This window comes from Xiphias gladius, chromosome 19, assembly GCF_016859285.1.
Source record: "Xiphias gladius isolate SHS-SW01 ecotype Sanya breed wild chromosome 19, ASM1685928v1, whole genome shotgun sequence".
NCBI lineage: Eukaryota > Metazoa > Chordata > Actinopteri > Istiophoriformes > Xiphiidae > Xiphias > Xiphias gladius.
Genome location: NC_053418.1, coordinates 7,455,442 through 7,479,170, shown reverse-complemented (window position 1 = coordinate 7,479,170; position 23,729 = coordinate 7,455,442). Strand labels below are relative to the sequence as shown.

Sequence of the window (23,729 nt, the reverse complement as noted above, 5' to 3'; positions counted from 1 at the left end):
TGTTTAGAGTTTTAGGACTCTGTGGTGACATCAGCATTGTTCTACTCAGTGGTCTGCTTGGGAGGTGGATGCACGAAGAGGGACAGAAAAAGACTCAATAAACTAAATAAATTTAGAAGACTAGCCCTGTCCTGGACTGTCCTCTAGATTCCAGCGAAGAGGTGGAAGAGAGGATGATATTACCCAAGCTGTCATCCATCATAGACAACACCTCTCATCCCCTGCATGAAATTCTGGGGGCCTGAAGTAGCTCCTTGAGCAACAAACTGCTATACCCACAGTGTGAAAAAGAACACTACTGCAGGTTGTTTGTCAGGACAGCAGTCAGACTTTTTAACAGTAGCTGGAACACTGTTGTTGTCTCCGTCACCATCACCCACCACTTATAACATCACAACTGCTTAGTACAATATATCTCAGGCAATGTATCTTATTTATTCATCATTCATTCATCAAATTTATGTTATGTTTCATCCTCGTGCATAAGACTTACCGTTATTTCTTTGTAAAATTATCCTATTTCCAGAGCAATATTTTAGTACAAAGTGTGCAGTACCACTGCAGGTCAAATATGTATACTGTATGTGATAGGTGAATATAGTTTTTATTTATCACTCACTCACTCACTCACTCTTTTTCTTCTACTTTTGAGCTGCTGTAACAAGTGAATTTCCCCTGTGGGGATCAAATAAAGTTTCATCTTATCATCTTATCTCGTATCATCTTAATGCAGTACATTTCTTCTTTATATCCTCTTCATCTTCTCTGTTGGCACTCTGTATGCTCAGCTGAATTCCACTGTAGAGTCACACACACACACACACACACACTTTTTCCATCCAGAAACAGTGGGCCCAGCAAAATACCCTGTAATCAGGCTTGTGTGTGTGTATTGGTGGTGATAAATGCCCCCTTGGAAACTCAATGCCAAATAATCAAGATTGACGTTGGCATGCAGCACTCTGAGATGTGTCTGTGTGTGTGTGTGTGTGTGTGAGTGTGCGTGTGTGTGTGCGTGTGTGTGTGTGTGTGTGTGTGTGTGTGTGTGTGTGTGTGTGTGTGTGTGTGTGTGTGTGTGTGTGTGTGTGTGTTTGTGTGTGTGTACTGGTTTGTTTGTGCTATTTTTGTTGGAGGGATCTAATCAAATGTAATCATGCTGATTACAATAATCGTGAGGTTTATAATCACCTATTTTTTCCCCTCTCTCCTCCTTTAATAGTCACCCGTGGTCTCTGTTGCATGTTTATTCCTGTCTCTCCCTCGGCATCTTTCACCAACATCGGTCATGTCTTCCTTGTCATGAACTTTGGATAGAGACAGGCTATAGCTCACACAACAGCACATGGGCTAAAAGTCATGTTTATGACATCTTACTTGCATGTTATCTCAATAGAAACAACAAAAAGTGTTCTGTGGCTAGAATATTAAGTGTAGATAAGAAAGCGAATGCTAGAAATAGAATGAGGAATCACATTTTGAAATCAAACTTGTTAAAACAAAATAGTGATAAAGTGCCACATAATATGACAATCGCTTATTGGTAACATTATATCTAAATAGCTTTTGCTTGTTGTATTCTTTCATAAAGCAACCACCAGCTGCTACTAGCTTTAAAATTTTTTAAAAGGGCTGTCGATGCCCAAGCATAGTAAAATGTCTTGGTTTAATATAGTGCCAACAAGAAGAGACTGAGGGTTCAAAAATTCTCAAAATTTCTTTTTAATTCTCTCCTTAGGACACGGAAGTGGTGAACACAGCCATTCTTACAGGTCGGCGTATTGCCGTGCCCATTAAACTAGTTACCGTGGAAACCGACGGGCAGGTGAGGGAGGTGGACGACTCGGTCACCTGCAGCTCAACAGACGTGGACGTGGTCAAGGTACGTGTTAAAAGTACACACAGAGCGATACATACAAAAGTTTAGTAGCTACATTACATTGTTCAGTTTGAGATGATTTTTATTGCTCCGTATTGCTGACTGCAGTGCATTTTGGGGGAAAAACAGTAAAGTTGTAAACTAGTTGGTATTATGCTTTGTGACTGAACATGTGCCAAAGTAGAAAATGGGCTCAGGCAATTCACAAAATGTCTTAAGTCATGGCCTGCCAGGTTTGTGAAATATGGATTAAGAAATAATTTCTCAAGAGCTTGAGAAATGGAGACAACATTTAAAGAAAAGGGAGGAAGTCACAATAACATAAGGAGGTAAACTGGGGGTATTTTACACAGCAAGAAATCCATCTTGGAACGTCATTGTAATTTAAAATCTCAGAAGATTTGTGTTGTTCTCTAATTCACTTTGTGCTACAGAGCATAATAAGACACTTATCACAGTGGGCAGGTTTTTTTAATCTCGCATTCTGTTTCGCTGAATGTCATATGAAAATGAATCAGAATTGCTGATATGTGGGGAAATTTGCACTTATTTGGCCATAAAAAAGCAACATCTATTGTTTGCGGTTAGTAACATTTGTTTAACTGTCTTAGGAAAGTAAAGCAGACTCAATAAAATGCATGAAAGCAAGCTCACCGAAAAGTTAAACAGATGTGGCCGTTAGAAGAAGTCAATCGTTTATTGTGTGATTATTGATCTACGGCCACATCTAAGCCCCATTTTCAAGATGACTCCAAAGGTTACCTTTAAGTACCTCTACAGCTCTCTGAAAGTGGCATGTACTGTATATGTTCAGTCCTTCATGTCAGGAACACTCATAGTCAAACCGGGACTATCCGTGCCTGATCTGCTGGATAATTTTATTAAATTTTGTCCAATTCACAAACAGGCTGTTGCAAAATAATCACATAAACTTCTTTTCTCTTGTGTATATCAAACTAGTCGGTTATGGCATCTTCAGTTTATTTGGAGACCACAACATCCTAGGGAAATACTGGAACGCAAAGTTTACTGAGTTCCATTTAAAGTAAAGTAAAGTAAAACTTTTCTTTACCACAAAGTGGTATAATTATCTTAAATGAAACCAAGGTTAAAACCCCAATTTCTAAATTTGTATGCATGACGCCAGTATCTCGGCTTGTCTTTCACTGTAATCCTTCTTTACTTTTACACTTAAAACCCTCCACAGGAAGGTCAGAGGTCAGGGTCAGCTAGAGTAAGTGCCATGTAACTGGCAGGGATCCAGTGTCTCTCTAAAGGACTCCTAAGCAGGAAGGGTGGTCACTGACATTTGGGTTTGAACCTAGCGGAAGGACAGGCTCTGCCACATAAAATAGCAACAGAACTACTGTACTAATTAATTAAGCAGAAATACCTTCAAAAACTACATTTACAGAAACAAGCCGATGCCAGGGACTGAAGATTGATTCTTGTTGTTCTGCGTTCCCGATGCCCTCAGGCTTTAAAATGAAACGCACCCTTGCTGTGACAATTTCAATATGAAGCCAATTTCCTGGTACAAGCCAACAGGAGTGGTGCTGTTTAAGTACGATCAATAACGACACAGAGAAAATTGAAGTAACTAATTCAGATAAATGTAATGTTGGTGTGTGTGTGTGTGTGTGTGTGTGTGTGTGTGTGTGTGTGTGTGTGTGCGTGTGTGTGTGTGTGTGTGTGTGCGTGTGTGTGTGTGTGTGTGTGTGTGTGTGTGTGTCTTCATGTATGGAAAGGAAAGGAAAGTGAATGAAATGGCGTAGGAAAGGGTTCCTTGCTTGTGTGCATGCATTTGTTTTTTTGTTTTTGTGTGTGTGTGTTCGTCCCTATACATTTTGCAAAGTGTTCAACTCATGCGTCTTTGCCTCAGTTCTCACCACCTTGATCACATCCCTGTCTTTGCATCGATTTTGTCTGCAGTCCCTCCGCCTCTAAAATCCACTTCATGTTCAGTCAGAATGCACCTTAAGGAACAGATGTAATCAGTGGCTGAAATTATACTAGTCCTTCTTTTCTTCCACTCTAGGTTAGGGAATTCAGGTGCAGAGGTAGCACAAGACATTACAGGAATTCAGGCAACTGCTGTCCTACAGGCTGGATGCTTTTTATCATTCAAACTTTAACCCAGGGTTTTAGGTTGAAGAAAAATCCCCTGAATTAGAAAACAAATCTATTTACACAGTCTATCACTGACATATACGCTGTAAAATTTGAATAAAGCAAGGCAATAAGCCTTTCTCAATAAGAAAAAATGTGCTTTAAACAGCAGCATCCATTAAATGAAAACAGATTTCCTTGCCAGAAAGTGTCAGATGTGGAAAGCACAATCAACCAAATTAGATAAATTTTAGGACAGCACATTGTTACTATGACAGGCTTTGGTATAACACAGCACAGAGGAGACTCTATAAACTCACGGCTGTGTGTGGATAAGCTGTTTAGCAACATTAAGCCCTCCTTTGTGCTGAACGTGTGGCAAAGAGAGTGCATATGTGACGGCTGAGTGTTAGCAAACTGTTGTGGTTTGCTGACATCCGATCTGACATGTATTCCCTCTCTCGCATCTCCCTGCTCACACACACACACACAGCTTTAGCACAGACAGCTGTTTGACAATATGGCACCCATGGGGTACAACTCCAGGTAGCTGTAGCTGTCAGTGAGTCACTATGACAGCTCAAAAGGACCATCGAGAGAGCCCACGCATCACACACAGAGGACTATCATGCCCTGAGCGGTAGCTCTAAAGCTGCACTTCCTCGCAGGCGCCATACAAAATGTGTCTCTTTTTGCCTCCTTTGACCTAAACTACTACAGGTCCCTAACTCATAGCCCAAAAAAATGTCCATTTAGATGTGCAGTGCATGATTAAAAGCATATTCAGGGCTAAAAGTGGAGTTAATGCCTCACTTCAATTATTTACATCATTGCGGTGAATACAACTTTGTCATGCGATCGTTTTCTGACTGTACAATCTGAGTAAGACTGTTCACGTGCAGTGAATCTGGCACACTACATTTTGACCAACAAGTACTCCATAACAAACGAAGATATATGGTGTTTGTCCTTGCCCTCTAGAAAGACATAGAAGCACTTTCTGATATGATGCCCTTTATCGGCAGGCTTCTGTCTGTTTTCAGTATTAGTAAGCCGCGCAACACAGTTGATTAAAAAGCGCTTTGCAGCACAGAGAAACACAGAGCGGAGGAAAAGAGGCGTGAGAAAAACTGAAAATAAAATAAAGTAAACTATAAAAATAAAATGGTCACACAAACACCAACAATTCCTCCATCTTAAACAATAAAATACATTGTTTGTCCATGCCCTCTAGAACGACACCTGAAAACATTTTCTGATCTGACGTTCCCATCAGCAGGACGATATCATTTGACTGTGCTATACCAGAATAATTACAAATCACTGTTGAAAAAAATAAATCTGTTTCATGATATGAAAATGCTTTGGTTAAGGTCTGGTTTAGGCACAACAGCGACTTGCAGAAGTTTTTTGGGGTAACATCATGGTTTGGGCTCAAATAAGTTCTTTTGTCAGTACGTAGATTTGGGTCTGGCTGACCATCCACCCCAACCTCCTCCCTTCATGGACTCTGTGGCTCTAAAATAACATCCCATGACTTCCGCCTTTGCTCCCATTAAATTAACTACAGCCACTAGAGGGCTTTGTCACTTGAGCATACACTGTAGTTTTAGGGCACTTGTTGAAATGAGTGATGATTTTGTTCTTCTTTAAGGACAGTCTCATTTTGGAAGCTGAAGACAGGATACACAACTTATGCTTTAAATCTAAGGAAAATGAAGGCTGTCTTTCTCAGTTAGATCTGGTAAAACTGTGAATATAAAACATCCTCGTCAAGCATTTATGATGTACTCAATCTTGAACTGCACCTATTGAACCTGGCAGCCCCTGAAATGCAACGGTGCATTTGTCTTTCAAGTCATGTCTAAACAGAGTAGCCTAATACTTTGGGTGTGACCACACCAAGAATTCATAAGATATTCACTTCTGTAGTAACTTTTACACTCCCTTCATGGGTTCCTGGCCCCTGCAAAAATGAAAAGAAATAAGCCAGCAGAGAAAACTAATGAATGAAGCAAAGAACGACTGCAATTACCTTCACAATTGTTTTAACTGTCACATTCCACTTTCTTACAGCAAGTTGGTTGAGCAACTGCTCCACTTTGGCTTCATTCTTAAACTCGTAAGAATGAAAGATAAACCTGTGAGGGGAAAAAATTTTCTCTTTTTTATCTATTGCAAGTTACAAGCGATAGTCCGAGGAAGCCTTGTACAAATAGTGTGAGGAAGATTAGAATTGTCATTATTATTAATAATAATAATATGAACTATTCTCATGGTGAATAAATGTTTACGGGGGAGTTGCAGAACACCTTTCCCTGTCCCGCTAATCAAAGTACGGATGAAGATGACTGGCTGAACCTGTCACTGGCTGCAGTCTACTGCTGTAGATTTCACTGATGCCGTTCTTGATGATCAGTTTAGCCTATTTATCCTTGACAACAACATGAGCAGCAGCGATGTACTACATAGATAATAACCTCTCTCCTCTTCTTCAGCCCTCCCTGCCTAACGTCTCGTTATCTGTCAGTGTAAACTATCTTGTTAAGTTCCCGTGAGATGCTGTCAGTTGTGATGTGTGCATGTGCTGCTATTGTTGACACAGCAGTATGTGTAGGTCAGAAGTGCCAGAGCCAGTAGGGGACAGATAGGGGACAAGCACATACATACACACAAATTAGTACCATTATCCTGACCTCACGCAAACCTTTCTCTGACAAAGCAAGGAGGTGAGTGGAGGAAAGATGGGATGAGGAAAAGATGACGGACGGATCAATGAGGAGAGAAGAGGAGTGGAGAGGAAATAAAATGAGAGAACTGGCGTGTAGGGGACGTAAAAAGGACACAGGAATTTAGATGAGCAAAGTAGAGGATAACAGAGGAGGAAATGGAAGTAAAAGGAAGGTGTAAAAAAGACAGGAGAGGAAAATGAAAGACATAAATGGAAAGAGATTTTGAGAGGAGGAGTGCTGATGACTTAAGAAAGCAAACAAACTTGTCACGAGACGATATCCCACTGGCTTAATGTTGCAATCCCGAAGATTTCGGTCCTGCTTGATTACCACCAGTGATCCACCAGTCTTGTCTAATAGACGCATTTTTGATGAATGGTAAGTGCTAAGCTCACCGACAAACACACCGCATTTCCTGTGACTACTTCATAGTAAAATTCAACTCCCGTTTCGCCAGTTAGATGCTTTTAATGTGAAGCTGCAGCAGTAGGGAGTGTTCTGTTTGCATCAGCAGTAAATTAATATGGCATGTTTTCCGGGAGTGTCGCCACAGACACCCAGTTCTTAATACTGCAAATTTATAAATATTCCATAGTTTCATCAGTGGGCCATAGGCGCAATAACCATTGTGTTACCTCATTCGGCAATAGATAGTGACTTAAGAGACATTATTTTGATGAAAATCTTCGGGATTACCTTAATAGCTAGATTCCTGAATAGGAACAACTGACTGTCCGCCAAGCCAGGTTTAGCCATCAAGTGCTGAGACCCCTTTTGCAAGATTTTTGTTTTAAAACTAGCCAACTGGAAACATTGACAAGTCGGCCAGAGACCGAGTTTTCAACCGCAACCTCATGTGACTCGCATTGGCTTAATTAACTAGCTAGCAACAGCTGAAATCTGCCAGGGACAGTTGTCATATCAGCAGGAATTTGAAGGCTACTTTTGTCTTTCTGATATCAAGGACCCCTTGTTTTAAAACCTTCAAAAAAAAAAAAAAAAAAATATATATATATATATATAGTGGATAAATTGCCACTGTTATCACTGTAAACTCCATTTGTGCCATAAGAGAAAGGAAAGCTTGACAGGCATAGCTAAGACACATTGCTTACTGAATGGTCAGTTCACACATACTTGAACACGCAACATGGAACATACAAAAAAAAAAAAAAACAGTGCACGCTGTTGTCGTGTTTCTCCTCTATACTGGACATACACACACTTGCTGTCGTACTTGTTTTACACTACTGTTCACACACAGACACACACAAAGCTCATCTTACAGACACACCCAGGAGGTTTGAACGGTAATTGGTTCATGTAGAGATTCCTTTAGTGATGCCGTCAGTAATTGAATTTGACGGGTCTATATGTGCGCGTGTCTGTGTGTGTACTTGAATGCATGTTTGAGGGCGCTTGAAGGTGTGTGCGTGCGTTTCCGCATGTGTTAGGACAGATAGAGCGCAGATTAAGATTTGATCTGTGCGCCATTTAATGAACCAGTCGCAGAGTTTGACACGCGCCTATGTCATTCCACATGGATGCACACATGCACACACACACACACACACACACACACACATGTCCTTGGAAAGACACCGTGTGTTTATACTTACAGTATATCTTTGTCAGGACATTAAAGGATATTTGATGAGAAATTCAAAAAAGTATCCTTCACATTTGAAACAGATGGTGAGAATTTCACATTCACATTTATATTCTCTCTCTTCATTTAACTCTCCTATTTAAATCCAATTGCAGTGTAATTAGCAGGTTGTCCTCAGCCTTATCTGTGGCTTCAGCCGGGTTAAACTTTGTACCTGAATGACGTCTTACAGTTTTCGTGCATAGGTGGGACCCTGGTTAAAGAAAGTGCTTCATCATAGTTTGAGGTAAGAAGACATCAATCAACCGGATGCTGGTTTCTGAAGGTCATAAAGCTATTTTTGTCGATGGAGGTGGTAGAGCACATCGCATTTAAAACAAAAAGGACAATTTTTTTTTAAGGAGGTGAGCTTACATGCTATCACTGCACTTGAATATAAAACAGGGGGAAAGTATGAGGTGTGGAGTATGTTAGGGAGGGAGACGGGTGAGAGGAGAGAGAGGAGCGACCAGGGGGCAGAATGGCTGAGTCAATCCATTGATCAATGAGTTTGTGACTGCATATTTTCGGAATCTTTTTTTTTTTTCCTTTCATTTGTGTTTCTACTTGCATTTATTACACTTTGGTGACACATGTCTGTTCACACATTGTGTGGATACCCCGCCTTCTGCCCTGACAATGCACGTAGGTGCACAGCTCTGCAGTCAGCTGCGCACACCCGGGATATGTTGAAGATAGGAGCTGACTTTAAGGGTCTACAGAAAGCAATCATGAAACTGTGAAAACAATATTGAATAAAACACAAAAAACCTCCTGATATTGATGACAAATCAGAAAAAGAGTTACAAAAAACCAAAGTTACAAAAAAATAAATAAGAAGACTAGACTTACTGTCAGATTAGTTCAATTCTTTTTCTCATGCCAGATTGAAACAAGAATCACCACTGAGTTGCCATAGTAAGTAAATGATAAAACATAGCAATACATACTGCACACCACAATCGTAAAGGTGAAATGATATCACATAAAATCAACAGAGATGGCAGAATAGAGTTGCAAGGCAGGAGGAGTTTTTTTCTACTCTGAATTCACATTACAAATTTTTTTTCATAATGATATTCTCAATATGTTTACATACAACATACAACATACATACAACAGTGTACCGTTTAGCTTCCACTAACAGAATTTTAAACCCTATGATAGTATGTTTCTTACCAAAATGCACCTTGAGAGTTGTATTTTATACACGCAAGCTGTAGAAGTGCTCCAACTGTGAGTCAACCGACACTGTCTGTGAGAAAAATGAATGGAACTTTTAATCCCAGAGCCCATAGTTCCTCCCACTACACAATTCTCTATCACACCTGAGGACAAAAAAGCTAGACCCCACAAGAGATTTTTTTTAAGGTCTTTTTGGTTAAGATTAGTATCATGCTCATGTAAAGGCAGGTAATGCTACAATTATGGGTAAGGTTAGGGCAAGCCTCCCGGGAATTAATGTGACTCAGTACACTGCCCTCACAAGTGACAAAAAATGTGTGTGTTGGTATTTGTGAGTGTACAATAGAAAGGGCTGCTAGTAAGGCCAAACTGTGTGGTGACATTAGGAATAAAAAAAAGATTTGTACGAGCTGACATAGTAAGTTAATGTTGCCTTAATATAACGTGCTGCACAAAACATAGAGTTAAGCAAAAGAAAACCATTTAAGAAAAAATATCAGGCCATCATCAGTGCTGATAAGGCACCTTTTTTTCCCCGCTTTTGCTGGCTTTTTTGAACTATAAACATTCAAAGTAATCAATAGTTTCTTAGTCAGCACAGGTGCCATATCCAATTTAGTTGGATTAAAAAAAAACTGAGAAGCCGGTTTTTGTGACTCCAAATCCCTCATCTCCCTCTGGGTTTAACAATAATACTATGACTGTCATTTCTTTTGACTTAATTTCCAATTGAAGCCAAGTGTTTACACTCTGACACACTGTTCATACCACCAAGATGAGTCTTAAAACCATTTAAAGCCTTAGGAGCTAAATGCAACTAATCAAAACGGATATAATCTTATAATGCCTGTGGTTCCAATGTATTGCTAGTTTTTTCGCTATTCCTCTCTATAGTCGCAGCCTTTTGGTCCCAGGATTGGCTATAAAATTGAATATAGTGCAAAATACATGTTACATACATTAACCAGTAACATTAAAACCAGTAACAGGTTTTAATGTTACTGGTTACCAGTTACTGGATTTAATGTTGTGGCTGAATGGTGTATATAAGGTTCTGTCCTTTTGCACAGAATCTGAAGACAATCTATTATGAGTCCCATTCTGTACTTCACTGTAGGTCGCTATGGGAGTCTGTGCACATACATCAAAGTAATAAGGACAATTTCCTGTACATTTATTGCTCTTGGCAAATAAAATTGTTTCTTAATGCTTCACCACAGCATTTAAGGTTTGGAGCGGCTGCCCAGCTGCTGATTAAAACAGATAAAACAAATTCAAAAATTAATCATATCTTGAATGTTTAAACTCCTTGCCAGGTGTATATACAGTACATTTTGTTTTGAAGTACATACTCAGCCAAGTAAGCATTCTCTACTGGCAACAGCAAAAATGATATATTTATTTCTTAAGAAGGCCATCTATTCACAGTCTTTTAATCTTATGAATGTATATGAATAAATGATGATTACAGTCACCTGGGGTTATTTTTAATTTTAATTTTCAAGATGGAACTCAGTAGTCCTTTTTAATTGTGTAAGTACTGTAAAGCATCAGCGCTGGGGCCACCAAACTAAATGCAATCATAGCATTGTGAGTTATGTTTCAACTAAGTGGTGCATTTAATTGCTTTTTTTACAAATCAACTTATCAGGTAAAAAAACACTGATTACTTAAGGACACACTTAAAGCATAATTGTGGAATTCAAACAATACAATTTAAATAACAATAGATATCAAAATGTTGTATTAATTGAAAGTAGTCACACTGGTCTCCACGGTGGTCTACAAAAAGACACTGAATCACTACCAGCTCCGTGGGTGCTGCTCTTCATCTGAACCTGGTCTCTGACCTCCCTCCGGACGGAGAACATATAACAGAATTTCCTTTCAAGTGTGACTATATTTTCACATTGACATGAGAACATACTGTACTATTGTGCGAAGAGGTGCATTCCTGAATGCTACCTCCGTTTTCTCAGAAGGGGGAGAAAATATTTGGTGGAGACGAGATTGGCTACAGTATGCCATCAATTTAAGCAAACGTTTTGGTTAAAAGTAACATAACGCAAACTAAAAATAAAGTTGAAGGTCGGAGGCTCACTTGAATTATTATAATGATGAGGAGAAAATGAGGAATTTGTGATTAAAAAGGAAAAGAAGTGAAAAAAGAGGATGGGTTAGAGGAAGAGAGTAACAGGAATGTGCCAGGTGCCCTGGGTCATTTGAGAGCCTAGAAAGGAAATGAAGGGTAAAGTGGATTAAAGGCAGAGGTCACACACACACAAACTCACTCACACACACAGACACACACTTTAACTCGCACATTTTCCATTTTGCAGTAACAGGCTTAGGAAATAGCCAGTGATTTGAAGTGCACAACATCAGACGAGACCATTAGCAGCACCCAAAGACATTTATCTATGGGAGCTGTGACCTTGAGGGGGTCTAAAACTATTTTTTAGACCTCCAGTGACTTAGTTCTTACAGCGCAGCAAGAGATTTTGTTGTTAAATCGGCAAAGACCTGAATGTTTCCCCATTGCTACCCCATAAAATTTTCAACAGATGCTTAGTGACAAAAACTTCCAGGAAGTAAAAAACTGCTTCACTCAAAGCTTTATAAAAAGTGAAATGCTTCAGGGTTAATACAGTAAGAGTCAAGAGATATACCTTCATACATTTCTCTTGCCTCCATCTTATATCAGAACTGATTTTATAGTACAATTTCACCAAATTACAAAATTTAGAGCTTAGTGTTATATCTACAGATGTCGTTACATTAGATACTTTACATTTTCTGCATATTACTACCAATTTTGAGTTAACGTGTGAGGAATTTCATTACGCAAATGTTACAGATTCCCAACATTGTCTGTACTGTTAACTCTGTAACCTTGAATAGGCCACTACATCTGTGCAAGTGCTTTTACCTATGTTTTTTTCATTCTCGATTCCTTTCCAGTGTGATTAAATGTTATATATATATATATATAACATTTATATGTTATATTAAATGTTATATATATATATATATAACATTTATATATAACATTTATATATATGCCCAAAACAAAGGGTATCATCCAATTAGCTACATGCTTTTGTGCAATATAGTAAATTAGATGCCAGAAAAGGGATCTTTTTTTGTAATCTCTACAATCATTCTTATGTAAAATGATAGAAACAAAAAATAAAAGCAGCTTTTCCCTTAAAATGGTGATATTCATTACGTCAATTTCTTTCCAAAATCATTCCCAAGAGGAACCTGACATGTTTTGCCTATTCCCTAAGCAGCGTTGTGTCCCCAGTTTTATCAACTTTATATACAGTACTAACAACCCTGTCATTCAGCACTCAAACAGATATTTGATCAGGTTTGCTGATGACAGCTTTGGTTGGAAGAAAGGGAGCACTGTCCTGTTCTGGAAGAGTTTGCAGTGGAGTAACAACTATCATCTGACTAACGGCAACAACACAAGAGATGGATTTTCACAAGGTATAATCATGAATGGTGGGATGCTTGCTGAACCACACCCACACTATTCCATGCATCGAAGGCAGAGGTCAAAAGAGACTGTGTTTTTCACTTTTTGCGCTTGCTCAAAACTAGAGGGAATGGCCTACTATCTAGTGGGACAAAAGATTGGTTTGACCATTAACTAATAATGTCTAAACGGATAACATTCAAAAACAAAAAAAAATGAAATTGTCACCACCATAACCAGGGCTTCAAAAGTGAGGAGAGTTTAAAAAGTTATTCCATGTGCGGTAACTAGTGTAGAGAGAAAAAAAAGTGAGTGTGAGACATGAGTGAAAGAGAGAGAGGGGAAAGAGAGTGAAATATTAAGAGGGAGGAGGAGAAACAAGGGGCTGTGTAAATGCTTTATGTGTGTGTGTGTGTGTGTGTGTGTGTGTGTGTGTGTGTGTGTGTGTGTGTGTGTGAGACTGTGGGCGCAGCAGAGGGTGAATTATGGCTGAGGTGTTATACTATGCCCCATGTCACACTCGTCCTCTCACCTCCATAAAATATACTGGCCTCAATCAATAACTAATTAGCTGCTAATTACCATGCTAAAATACACAGCAGCAAGCACATAAACACACAAAAATCCACATATTGATAACTTAAGTAGGGTGGCGTCATGTGTTACACCTCCAAAAGATGTTTCTCAACACAAACACGCACACTGGTCATGAGTCAGAGCCACCACTTGATGAAGGTCAAAAGGTCAAGAAGACAGTTTCACTACCACTAAACAAACAAACAAACAAACAATAAAAACACTTAAGAAAGTAACTGAACTAAAACTCTGTATTGATCTACAGCTGTCCCCCTACCTTTAGCCCTATATCACTCAACCCTCTCCCCTCTTTTGTCTCACCCTCTCAGTCCTCAATCCTCCCTGCTCATCGGCCTCCGCCTCCACTCTTTCTCTCTCTCATCCTGACATTTGACAGCTGTTGCCGTGCCTCCATTTTGCGTTCCCTCAGGGAGCCATGTTGTTCGGTGCATTAGCGCTTCATCACTTGCACACACGGACAGTTCAGACACCACAGACCGGACTGCTGGTAGCGGTCCTTCAGATGTGTGTGTGTGTGTGTGTGTGTGTGTGTGTGTGTGTGTGTGTGTGTGTGTGTGTGTGTGTGTGTGTGTCAGTCTGTCCTACTCTGTGCATGACCTGTCTTTGTAATGATGGAGTGCTATTGGTAAAGAAAGGTTAGCTCAGTGTCATCTGTCCAAGACATGAGTAGCAACTGTGGGTGTACGAGTAGTTTTCTGTGTGCATATCCGCATTATGATGCACAGGTTGATGAGAGAAAGATGAGTGGCAACAGATTGACAGTATTTTTCACAAACTGTTTTCACAAGCTCCTCCTGGTTGTGGCGCTGTCACTTAGCTTTTAATATCTACACACTCACATCAGTGTTGAATGTTTACCTTCGATATGTTCTGCACTACAGCATTCTACATGGCCATTTCACAGTGTTACCTGTAACATTTTGTTTTCCATGGATCACTTTTAGCATATGTTGTTTGCAATCAACATATTTGTAAAAGTGGCCAAAAATTAACGATTTAATGTTTCTGATTTGATTCACCTGCAAGAGAAGTTAGTGCAACTGAAAACAAGAACAAGATTTGTGGATGGAGGCTCTGCATGGGCCTGAAATTTGGACCTAACTTGTCCGGGCTGATGTAATTCCAGCCTGACTCCAGCAAAAAGCCGTCCTGTACCAAACTCCCAACAGAATTTTTTCAACCTAAAGCCCTCGAAACACACTCTCTCTCTCTCAGTTTTACACACATAGCCATGCAGATGGCACACTGTTCACAGTGCAGTCTGCTGTTACAAGTTGCCTGCCTATTCATCGTTAAGTGCAAGTTAACAAGTGAGCCAACTGTAAGCTCTCACCAAACATTAGCTAGCCAGCAGTTACTTACACTGAGACAAAAAAATTTAAACCTCTATGACCAATTGCTTAGTTGATCAAAGTTGGTGCCCCACTTACTAATTTTCACTAAGTGGCTAAGTTAGCAAAGAACGGAAATCCAGCCGGAACCCAGAGAATGCACATGAAAATGTGCCCAAACACCTGGAGTCTATCAAGCCTTTCAGGTCCTGTCACACTCTGGTCGAGCTGCAGATTCCTACCGTAAGCGGAGGCTTTGAAAAAAAGACAAGTTTTCATTACTCTGACAAATTTCCTCACATAGCAAGTTAAACTAACCCTTTACAGATTGGTGGCTACGCAATGCAGAGCCAATGGAACGCCGTGCCTTATTCAAAGCCTATCTGAAAAACTCGATGTTATACATTTCCACATGTCTGTAATGTTTAAATTTTGATGGTTAATTCGATTCAGGCAAAAACTGGGTAGAAGCCCCAGGGTTTAACTGCTTTTAGAGTTATGCTGCTTTGAACGTCTATGGGAAGCACTAGTGACACTTTCTGACACATTTCATGGAGCATCACTGGATATCTTTTCCAAGTGAATAAATACTAAATGAAAAAAAAAGCCTGGAATCCATTTAGAAATCTATTTCCTAAGATCTACCTTTTAAAAGGACCTGTTACCTTATTTACTCACAGTTTAAATTTTAACTTTTACAGATTTATTTATATCTAGTAGTTTATACACTGTACATGTCTTTGTGTGTGTTTGTACTGCTTAGAATCTTCTGTCTCACCAGCTAATTGAAACATCTGCAACTATATCCTACTGTCCTACATGTCATCACATTTGTTTGTGCTCCTCTGTACATTTACATGCACACACACACTCACATAAAGTGGCAAAGGAGATTTTCAAAGTGTAACTAAACCGGACAGGTGAGACTGAGAGATCGTGAGATGATGGAAAAATTTGAAAGAGCAAAAAATAATGTCGTTTTTCAAAAATAGTTGTAACTGTGCATTGAAGATAGATTGTTTATATGCATGAATAATAAAATGGGACACGAGGCCACACATCATGAAACACAAATACTGTATGATATTTATTTCAAGATGCTATGTTTGTGGTTCTTCATCAATAAAACATCAAATTTACACTTAAGTATGTGAAATTCTGCTGGATTTTGCTCTCTCCTCCTCCCTGTGCAGTAAATCTATCCATGGATACATTGCTGGCCACTTATCCAGTTCTGTTTGAGATTACAGGAAAAGCAGAGCAGTCCAGATGTCATTTTTCCCCAGCCATGTCCTCCAGCTCCTCCTGGGGGATCACGAGGCTTCCTCATGCTGGTTGGGATGTATAATCTCTCCAGCGTGTTCTTTGTCTGCTTGGGGGTCTCTTCCCAGTTGGACATACCCAGAGTAGCTCCATAGGGAGGAGGCAGACCAGGAGGCATCCTGATCAGATGTCTCAACAGTTTGATGCTGTTCCTAGTTCCTAAATTGCCTCGCTCCCCAGCCATCTCTTTCTGTGCCCTCCTTTGTCATGTTTTCCACGTCTCCTTCTACACTTAGCCTATTTAAAAGTTGAGAAGTAAAATCACAGAGGAGGAAAGAGACAGAGAAATAGTGCAGGAGAGGGAGATTGTCTAAATCAGCTGCAGTATTGCTGTATTTCCCACTGCACTGTTCTCTTGTGAATTCCAGCGGTCAGCTTCAACTGCAGGACTACTAACATTAGAAAGGCCAGGCTGTTGAACCACTTTCACAGAGGTCAGGTGTTTGGCCTGTCCAGCAATGACGTTTACATCCACTTAAGCCTCACTCACTAATTGCTGTCATACTATCTAGTGTAAAATTGTAAACGGATCTCACCTCCCCACTCTATATGCAAATAAACACGTACATCAATTCCGTTTGCAAAGTAAAAATGTGTTGTCGTTTTTAACCAGCGGGAGGCAGCAATGCATTTCCCACGCCTAGGCTGTCGGAAATCTAAAGAGGAAGAAACAATCCGAACAATACTGACTGGGTCTCTTCCTTGGCGTGTTCCAGGCAAGCCGAATCGCCCGAGATGTTTGATGCACTCGTGATATATCTCTTTGGGCTTTTCAAAATTTTCAGCCGTCATGGACAAAGCCAGGTTATGCGATTTGTTTGACTTGTATTTGTTTGCGAATGAGCACGTACATCCGCTTACATTGGGGGCGTCAGTTGAGTCGGCCGTCCTTCGACGTGGCCCAGGACGCCATTCCTTCGTACACACTGCTAAAACAATTTGGCCAAATGTGACGCAGACCGCCTCCGAATCTGGTCTGAGCAATTGGATCTCAATGCGCCCTCAATGCATCTTGGCTACATTCACACCTCTACTTAGAGCTGTCCACTTGCGATCAGATCACCCAAGACACATGTTAATGCCCGGTGTGAACAGGGCCTATGTCTGTCCTGGGATGAACTAAATGCCTGGGGCGTGTATCACACAATCAGGTTACATGTCAAACCACTGGTCATTAATGTACTTTTTTGACAGAGGAATTTTTTTTAACAGAAATTCTTAGGTAAAGGTATAGTGAAGTCATCCCAGGCAGGTTTTATCTTTTTATAAATTGAAGTTTTAGTCTGACTGCTGTTATCATGTGAACTGACCTATCTCTGCTCCGTCAACAACTATGGCTTTTTCCCCACAATCTCATCCTTTCCACTGCACATACACAAGAAGAGCAGCTGTTATCATCTGTATTTTGGAGCATGCTTTATGCTCAGCACAGCATGACAGTTAAATGGCTTGCATCGGGCCTATCGTGCTTAGGAGCCACCAATCAGCACCACCATACATTTCAGATTCCATTGTAATTTTTTAGAGAAAATGGCCTAATTTGTATTAGAAGAATAGAGGAACTTCTTCATGCAGAAAAAGATATTATAGAAGTGCAAATATGGACAGTTAAGGAAGCACCCTACTCTCAGAAACACACACAGACACACACACGCACACAGATACACACACACACACACACACGTACACACACACACACACACACACACACACACACACACACACATATACACACACATACACACACACACACACACACACACACACACACACCTAGGCCATAATAGGGCCATACAAACAGACATATTGGGGCCAGTGTTGACTTATATCCCTATGCTAATAAGCATATTAATTCACATAGAGCCTAGGAACTTTCTAGAAAAGAGAAAACACTAACCCCAACACACACAGACACAAATACAAACCCACACTGAGAAAACCCTCCCGCCTTTTCCCAATGCCCTATAGACCCTTTAGTGCCTAAATCTAACAGAACCTTAACACAAGTGTTATAAAACAGATTTATTTGTTATTTGGATTTATTTAACCGTTTTCGGAGGTGCTGACAAATGATGTTGTCCTGCTGATAGGGATGTCAGATCAGAAAACTCTTCTATTTATTGTTCTAACACACAGGGATACCGACATATTTTGTCATTTAATTTAGAGGCTTTTAATTTGAAGCACATTTGCTATTTGACACACTTTTTCAGAGTGATTTACAAGTGCTGTCATTCTTCTTGTCAGAGCTGCGCTTGCATCCTTACCAAGATTCGAACCCCCCCATATTGGACATATACAGTACATGCTCATTATTTATTTAGCAAGCGTGTTTGAGATGCTATTTCATGCAGAATTTATTAACCAACACCAGACCTTTCAATTTCAAAGGAGCATAACTTAAAGACTTATACAAACTTTTCCAGTTCAATCCAGCTTTTCTAATTCAAAAATAAAAATCCCACCCAATAAAATGGAATCGTATATTCATCGTACATCAGCTCATATCTCCTTCATACTTTCTTCTCTCTGTCTTTCTCTTTTTCTTTTTGTATATCTATATTTTTCATGCTTTGCATGTTGCTTTTGCTCTGTCACCCTCTGGCTGTTTTGTTATTTAACTTCTCATAACATTTCCAAATCTGTTCATTCCATTACAGTATATTTTATTTCTCTGGTCAATCTCTCTCTCTCTCTCTCTCGATTAGACATTTTTATTGTGGAGAAAAGCAGAGTGCAAATGGCCATTACAGAACAGTTTACTCCCCCTTTTCCAAATTCAAAATGACAGGCCCAGTGATATGCTGCTAACTTGTGTGTGCATGTGTGTGTGTGTGTGTGTGTGTGTGTGTGTGTGTGTGTGTGTGTGTGTGTGTGTGTGTGTGTGTGTGTGTGTGTGTGTGCACCTTCTAACCGCTCTCTCTGTCAGCTGTCTATTATCTGAGCCAAATCAGAATAATATATGGGGCTACAGGCTGATAAAGGGTGCACTTGTGTGTGTGTGTGTGTGTGTGTGTGTGTGTGTGTGTGTGTGTGTGTGTGTGTGTGTGTGTGTGTGTGTGTGTGTGTGTGTGTGTGTGTGTGTGTGTGTGTGTGTGCAATCGTTTGCTGAAAACAAAGCCCCATACCTTAATGGCAGCCATATGAAACTATGTGCAGAGGCAAGTGGCGTAGTGTGGATTTTCTTATATGACGGACAGGTGGGATGTCTAATCCCTTCAGAGAGTTGGTTGGTCTATCCCTCAGGGCCCGCCCCTGTCTACTGAGTGGGTCCTGATTGGATGATATGATTCTTAAAGTCAGATGGATTGGATTGCCTGAGGCAAAGAACAAATGAAATGTGCAGAGCGGGAAGGAGGGAGAATGTGAAACACACAGAGAAAAAGATTGCAAGATGAAATCTGAGTCAGAGAGACCGATGGAGGGCATTGCACTGAGAAAATATACATTTGAGAGAGACTAATAGAGAAAATCTGAGACAGTAAGAGATAGAGGGACGACAGAAAGAGAAGAAACAGTAAATGAAGACAGATCACTTAGCTTGAAGGGAAATTAATATGGATGGGGAGATTTTCACTAAATGGAGGTGAGTGGGTGGTTGAGTTTTGGGACTCCTGAGTAGGCTGTAGAGGAAGGAATGAAAAGGGGTGTAATACGCTAAAAGCTCATTCCGTAGTCTGAGTATTAGTTTATGCGGTGCCATAGACCAGGAAAAACACTAGACACCAGACTGTGAGAGAGCCCAACACCATCTGGAGAGACTCGACCAGGAGAAAAATTCTTTAGATGAGTCGTGCGAACTGTGGGAGTGTTTGAAAGCAGTAATGACAACTATAATATACTGTAAGTAAAGCTGATCTCTGCCGGTGAAAGAAAATCAACACTCATTGTAGAACCTCATACACCAATTTGCACTAAATATACAATATTTGGAAAAGCTCACTCTTAGCAGAAGAACATAAAGCATTGCTACTGTCAGACTCCTTTGGATAAGAAAAGCATATGTTGTAAAGCTCAAGTGTGCATACACTGGTGGCACTGGTTGTCACCAGAGCAAGTCAACACATCGTTCCTCATGGTTCAAAAAGGAGCTGGATTTGATGAAATTTAATTTCAAGAAATAAAGTCATCAGGGTGTTCTGCAGTATCTTTTAAAGTAACCACAAATGCCTTGTGGCAACAGTGGCAGAAACGAAATTATTAAAATGTAACACAAGCCTCAGGTGCTTCTCAGCCAGCAAGACCATTCCTTTTAAGGTCTGACATTCAAAGAACCAGCAAAGGTTCCTTTGGGGGATGGTGCCAAAACAGCAGCGGGCGGTTTGACAAGCGCACAGTAAGAAGTGAGATTCCTACAACGGCTACATGTTCATGCACATCATATCGAGACATGTCCATCAATTAACCCTACACAAAAGCTACGAATAAAGCATGTCGTTTTCTCTGAAACAAGCCTGAGGTCTTTGGGTCAGAGGTTCCTGCATGCATAATATCCTGTTTTAAGTGTAGGCAGATCATTATAAGTCAGAGTAGGTAATTGTGGTGAAATACAGTTTTGGAGAATTAAAAATGCTGAAAAGCTGGGACACTAATAAAGGCATCTGATTAGCTTTTGTGATTAAAAAAAAAAGTTATACATTTTGACGTGTTACTAAAGCTGTGGAAAAAAAACATTCACCAACTCTTTTTACATCTGAAAACGATCAAACACTTTCAGTGCAAAAACAGTAGCACAAAATTGCTTTCTTAAGAAGAAAACCAGAACAAGAAACAGTTTAATACTAGTTGTGTTTTCCCTTGCATGGCATCTCTTTGTACGGGTGTGACTGTGTGTCCATCTTTGCTTTTAAGTCATAAAAATGTCAGTCGGATTCAGCCGCTACTTTTTACCAATACATACTTCATATAGGTTAGCTCTGTGTCTGTTTTTGCTTGAATTGTTGCTGTGACCTAAAGAAAGTTTTGAGAAATTTTCCACGGACGATTGTACAAACCTCCTTTGGAGGTTTCATCCAACCTCCTTTGGATGTTTGTAAAGTGGTTGTGGTGTTGTTTGTGGTATTCGATGAAGGTGAAGACAGTTTTTCTGGCCTTTGTGTTTTCAACAAGTCCTAACTGCTGAGATCCATGCTTTTACTTTCTCGTTGCCACTTTTTCTCGCTATTTTTTCTTCACTCTCCTTCAGTTTTTGCCTGCTTTGCTTTCCCTCTTGTTCCCACTCCTGTTTGCCCTGCTCTCTCTCTCTGTGTCTTTCTTACAAACAGAGAGATTAAATCCATTCTTCAGTGTCCTCAAAACTCCAACTCAGCTGTTTATTTGCAAAAACGCCACTGCACAAGTGTATGTGTGTTTGTGTTTGTGTCAGGTTTTGCATGTATGCGTGTTTGTCTGTGTGACTGTGGTCAGCATTGTGTGTGTGCATGTGTGATATTTTTTATTGTTTTAAGAGTTAGGGCATCTTTGTTTCAACCAAAACCTTATGAAGATTTTGAAGTTAAAACCTTCATGGAGTGTTTTTGTCCTGCTCTCTCCAAAGTCAATGTGGCTGGTCTCTCATATGTAAAGTTGTTTCACACTCCATGGGGACAAACTAATGCCTGTTGTTCAAGTTTCTATTTTATACTGTTCTGTTTTTCTTTTGGAACTATTAAAATTTAATCTAATACCCTCTGTGAAAGACAGAGAGCACAATGTGGATGTATGAAGCCATCTATTCAGAAAAGCTATTTAAAGTTTTCTATTTATATTTTTTTGCCAAAATACTGTCAGAAAAGTAGAAAGGAGATCACCACTTTTTAATGCATTTACTTTAAGGGACTAGTTTAAGATTTTGGGTAATACGCTTATTCCCTTTCTTGCTGGGAGATAGATGAGGAAATCACCACTCTCTTGCCTCTGCATAAACTATGGAGCTAAAGGCAGGAGTTGATTACCCTAGCTTGGTGTCAAATTGTCATTGGTAACTTTTTTGTACAGATTAAATAAACAAGATATACAATGTTAATTACTGAGCATTAGAGGTGCTGGTACATAGATTTTGTTACCTTTGGGTAGAGTCGGGGTGGCTGTTCCCCCCTATTTAAGACTGGAAGCAGAAGGTAACAGGTAGCCTGTTAGTTTCTGTTTGCGTGTGTCTTAAACAAACGAGATACAATGTGTTAATTTGAAAGTTTTAGAGGTGCTGGGAGACGTATTTTTGAACCTTTGGGGTGACCCAGCTTAGCAGCTTCCCCCTATTTCCAGTCTTTATGCTAAGATAAGCTAATCGCTTGCTTGCTCTTGGTCCATGTTTAGCATACAGACAAGAAACTGGTATCCATCTTCTAATTGATGTCTTAGCTTGAAAGCAAATGAGTGTGTTGCCCAAACTATTTAGCTATTCCACTTACCCTGTGTAATTATTAATTTGCTGGCATTATACACGCAGAAATGACCAAAATCAGTAATTTACTCAATCATGCTACTTTCATGTTGTCATAATAAAAATATTTCAGTTGTGATCACAAGAAAACAAGGATTCATAAATCAAGGGAATAAATGTTTTATCAAAATGAATAATTATGAAAAAAAAATAAACCACAGATGCCCTCAGCCTCTCAGTACAGTGACAAGTAATCTAAAAAAAACTATTACTTTTAACCATGAAAGTATTGTAGTCAAAATACTGATCAAAGTTGATTGTTGGCAGTAATCAGGACAATGCTGTATACATTACTGTACTTTTGTTTACTGCAGTAGAATGTGGGATGATTCAATTACACTGTGCCCTGCAGTGGCAGAACAAGAAATAGGAAGAGAATAAGTAGAAAGGACTTTTTCCCGAGTAGGTAGTGAGAGGGGAAGTAATTGAGGGTGGAGAAAAAGGTGGAAAGTATTTGTCTGAGACGAGAGTCAATAAACATGAATTGAAGTGGTGTTCTGGAGAATGGGTATTTTTGCAACAGCTTTGGTGGTCAGCTCTCCCTTCCTTAGTGTTTTGCCCTGCACTTACCAGTCCTCGCAAGTTCCGTTCGTCGCCTGATGTCTGATCAGCCGCGGTCAGTAGTCACAGCAGTTCTTCTGCTCTGAATTCTCAACAGCCGCTGTTGCTAGAGAGAGAATGACTTGCATCTCTTCCAGTTTTTCCAGGAACAGAAGTATCAGACAATAAATGGTAGGAACAGCAAATGCAAAAGTTTTGATCTTATCTGACATATTGAGAATTATTATTTTACATCTGGAGGGATTGATAAATAGAACAGATGACACATCCATAAACAGGAAAAATAGTAGTTGTTCATTCAGAAAAAGTATTTGTATGCGTCTAAATAAAAAGAACAGATATTTTTATTCAACAAGCTCTCTTATTTTCCATGCTCCACTCCATTGGCTCTTACCCTGCCATGTCCCCAGCTGTGTGTATGTTCGCTGTGTGTGTGTGTGCGTGCACGTCTTCTAGTATTCA

General features: G+C 39.8%; 1 protein-coding gene across 1 annotated transcript in view; it reads left to right on the top strand.

Moving 5' to 3' along the window:
* si:dkey-215k6.1 (transmembrane protein 132C) overlaps positions 1–23,729 on the top strand; it is a 178,685-nt gene that overhangs the window by 135,639 nt on the left and 19,317 nt on the right. Inside the window, exon 6 of the mRNA XM_040154637.1 lies at positions 1,736–1,879. Coding sequence (XP_040010571.1) covers positions 1,736–1,879 — 144 coding nt within the window. The remainder of the gene's footprint in view (positions 1–1,735; positions 1,880–23,729) is intronic.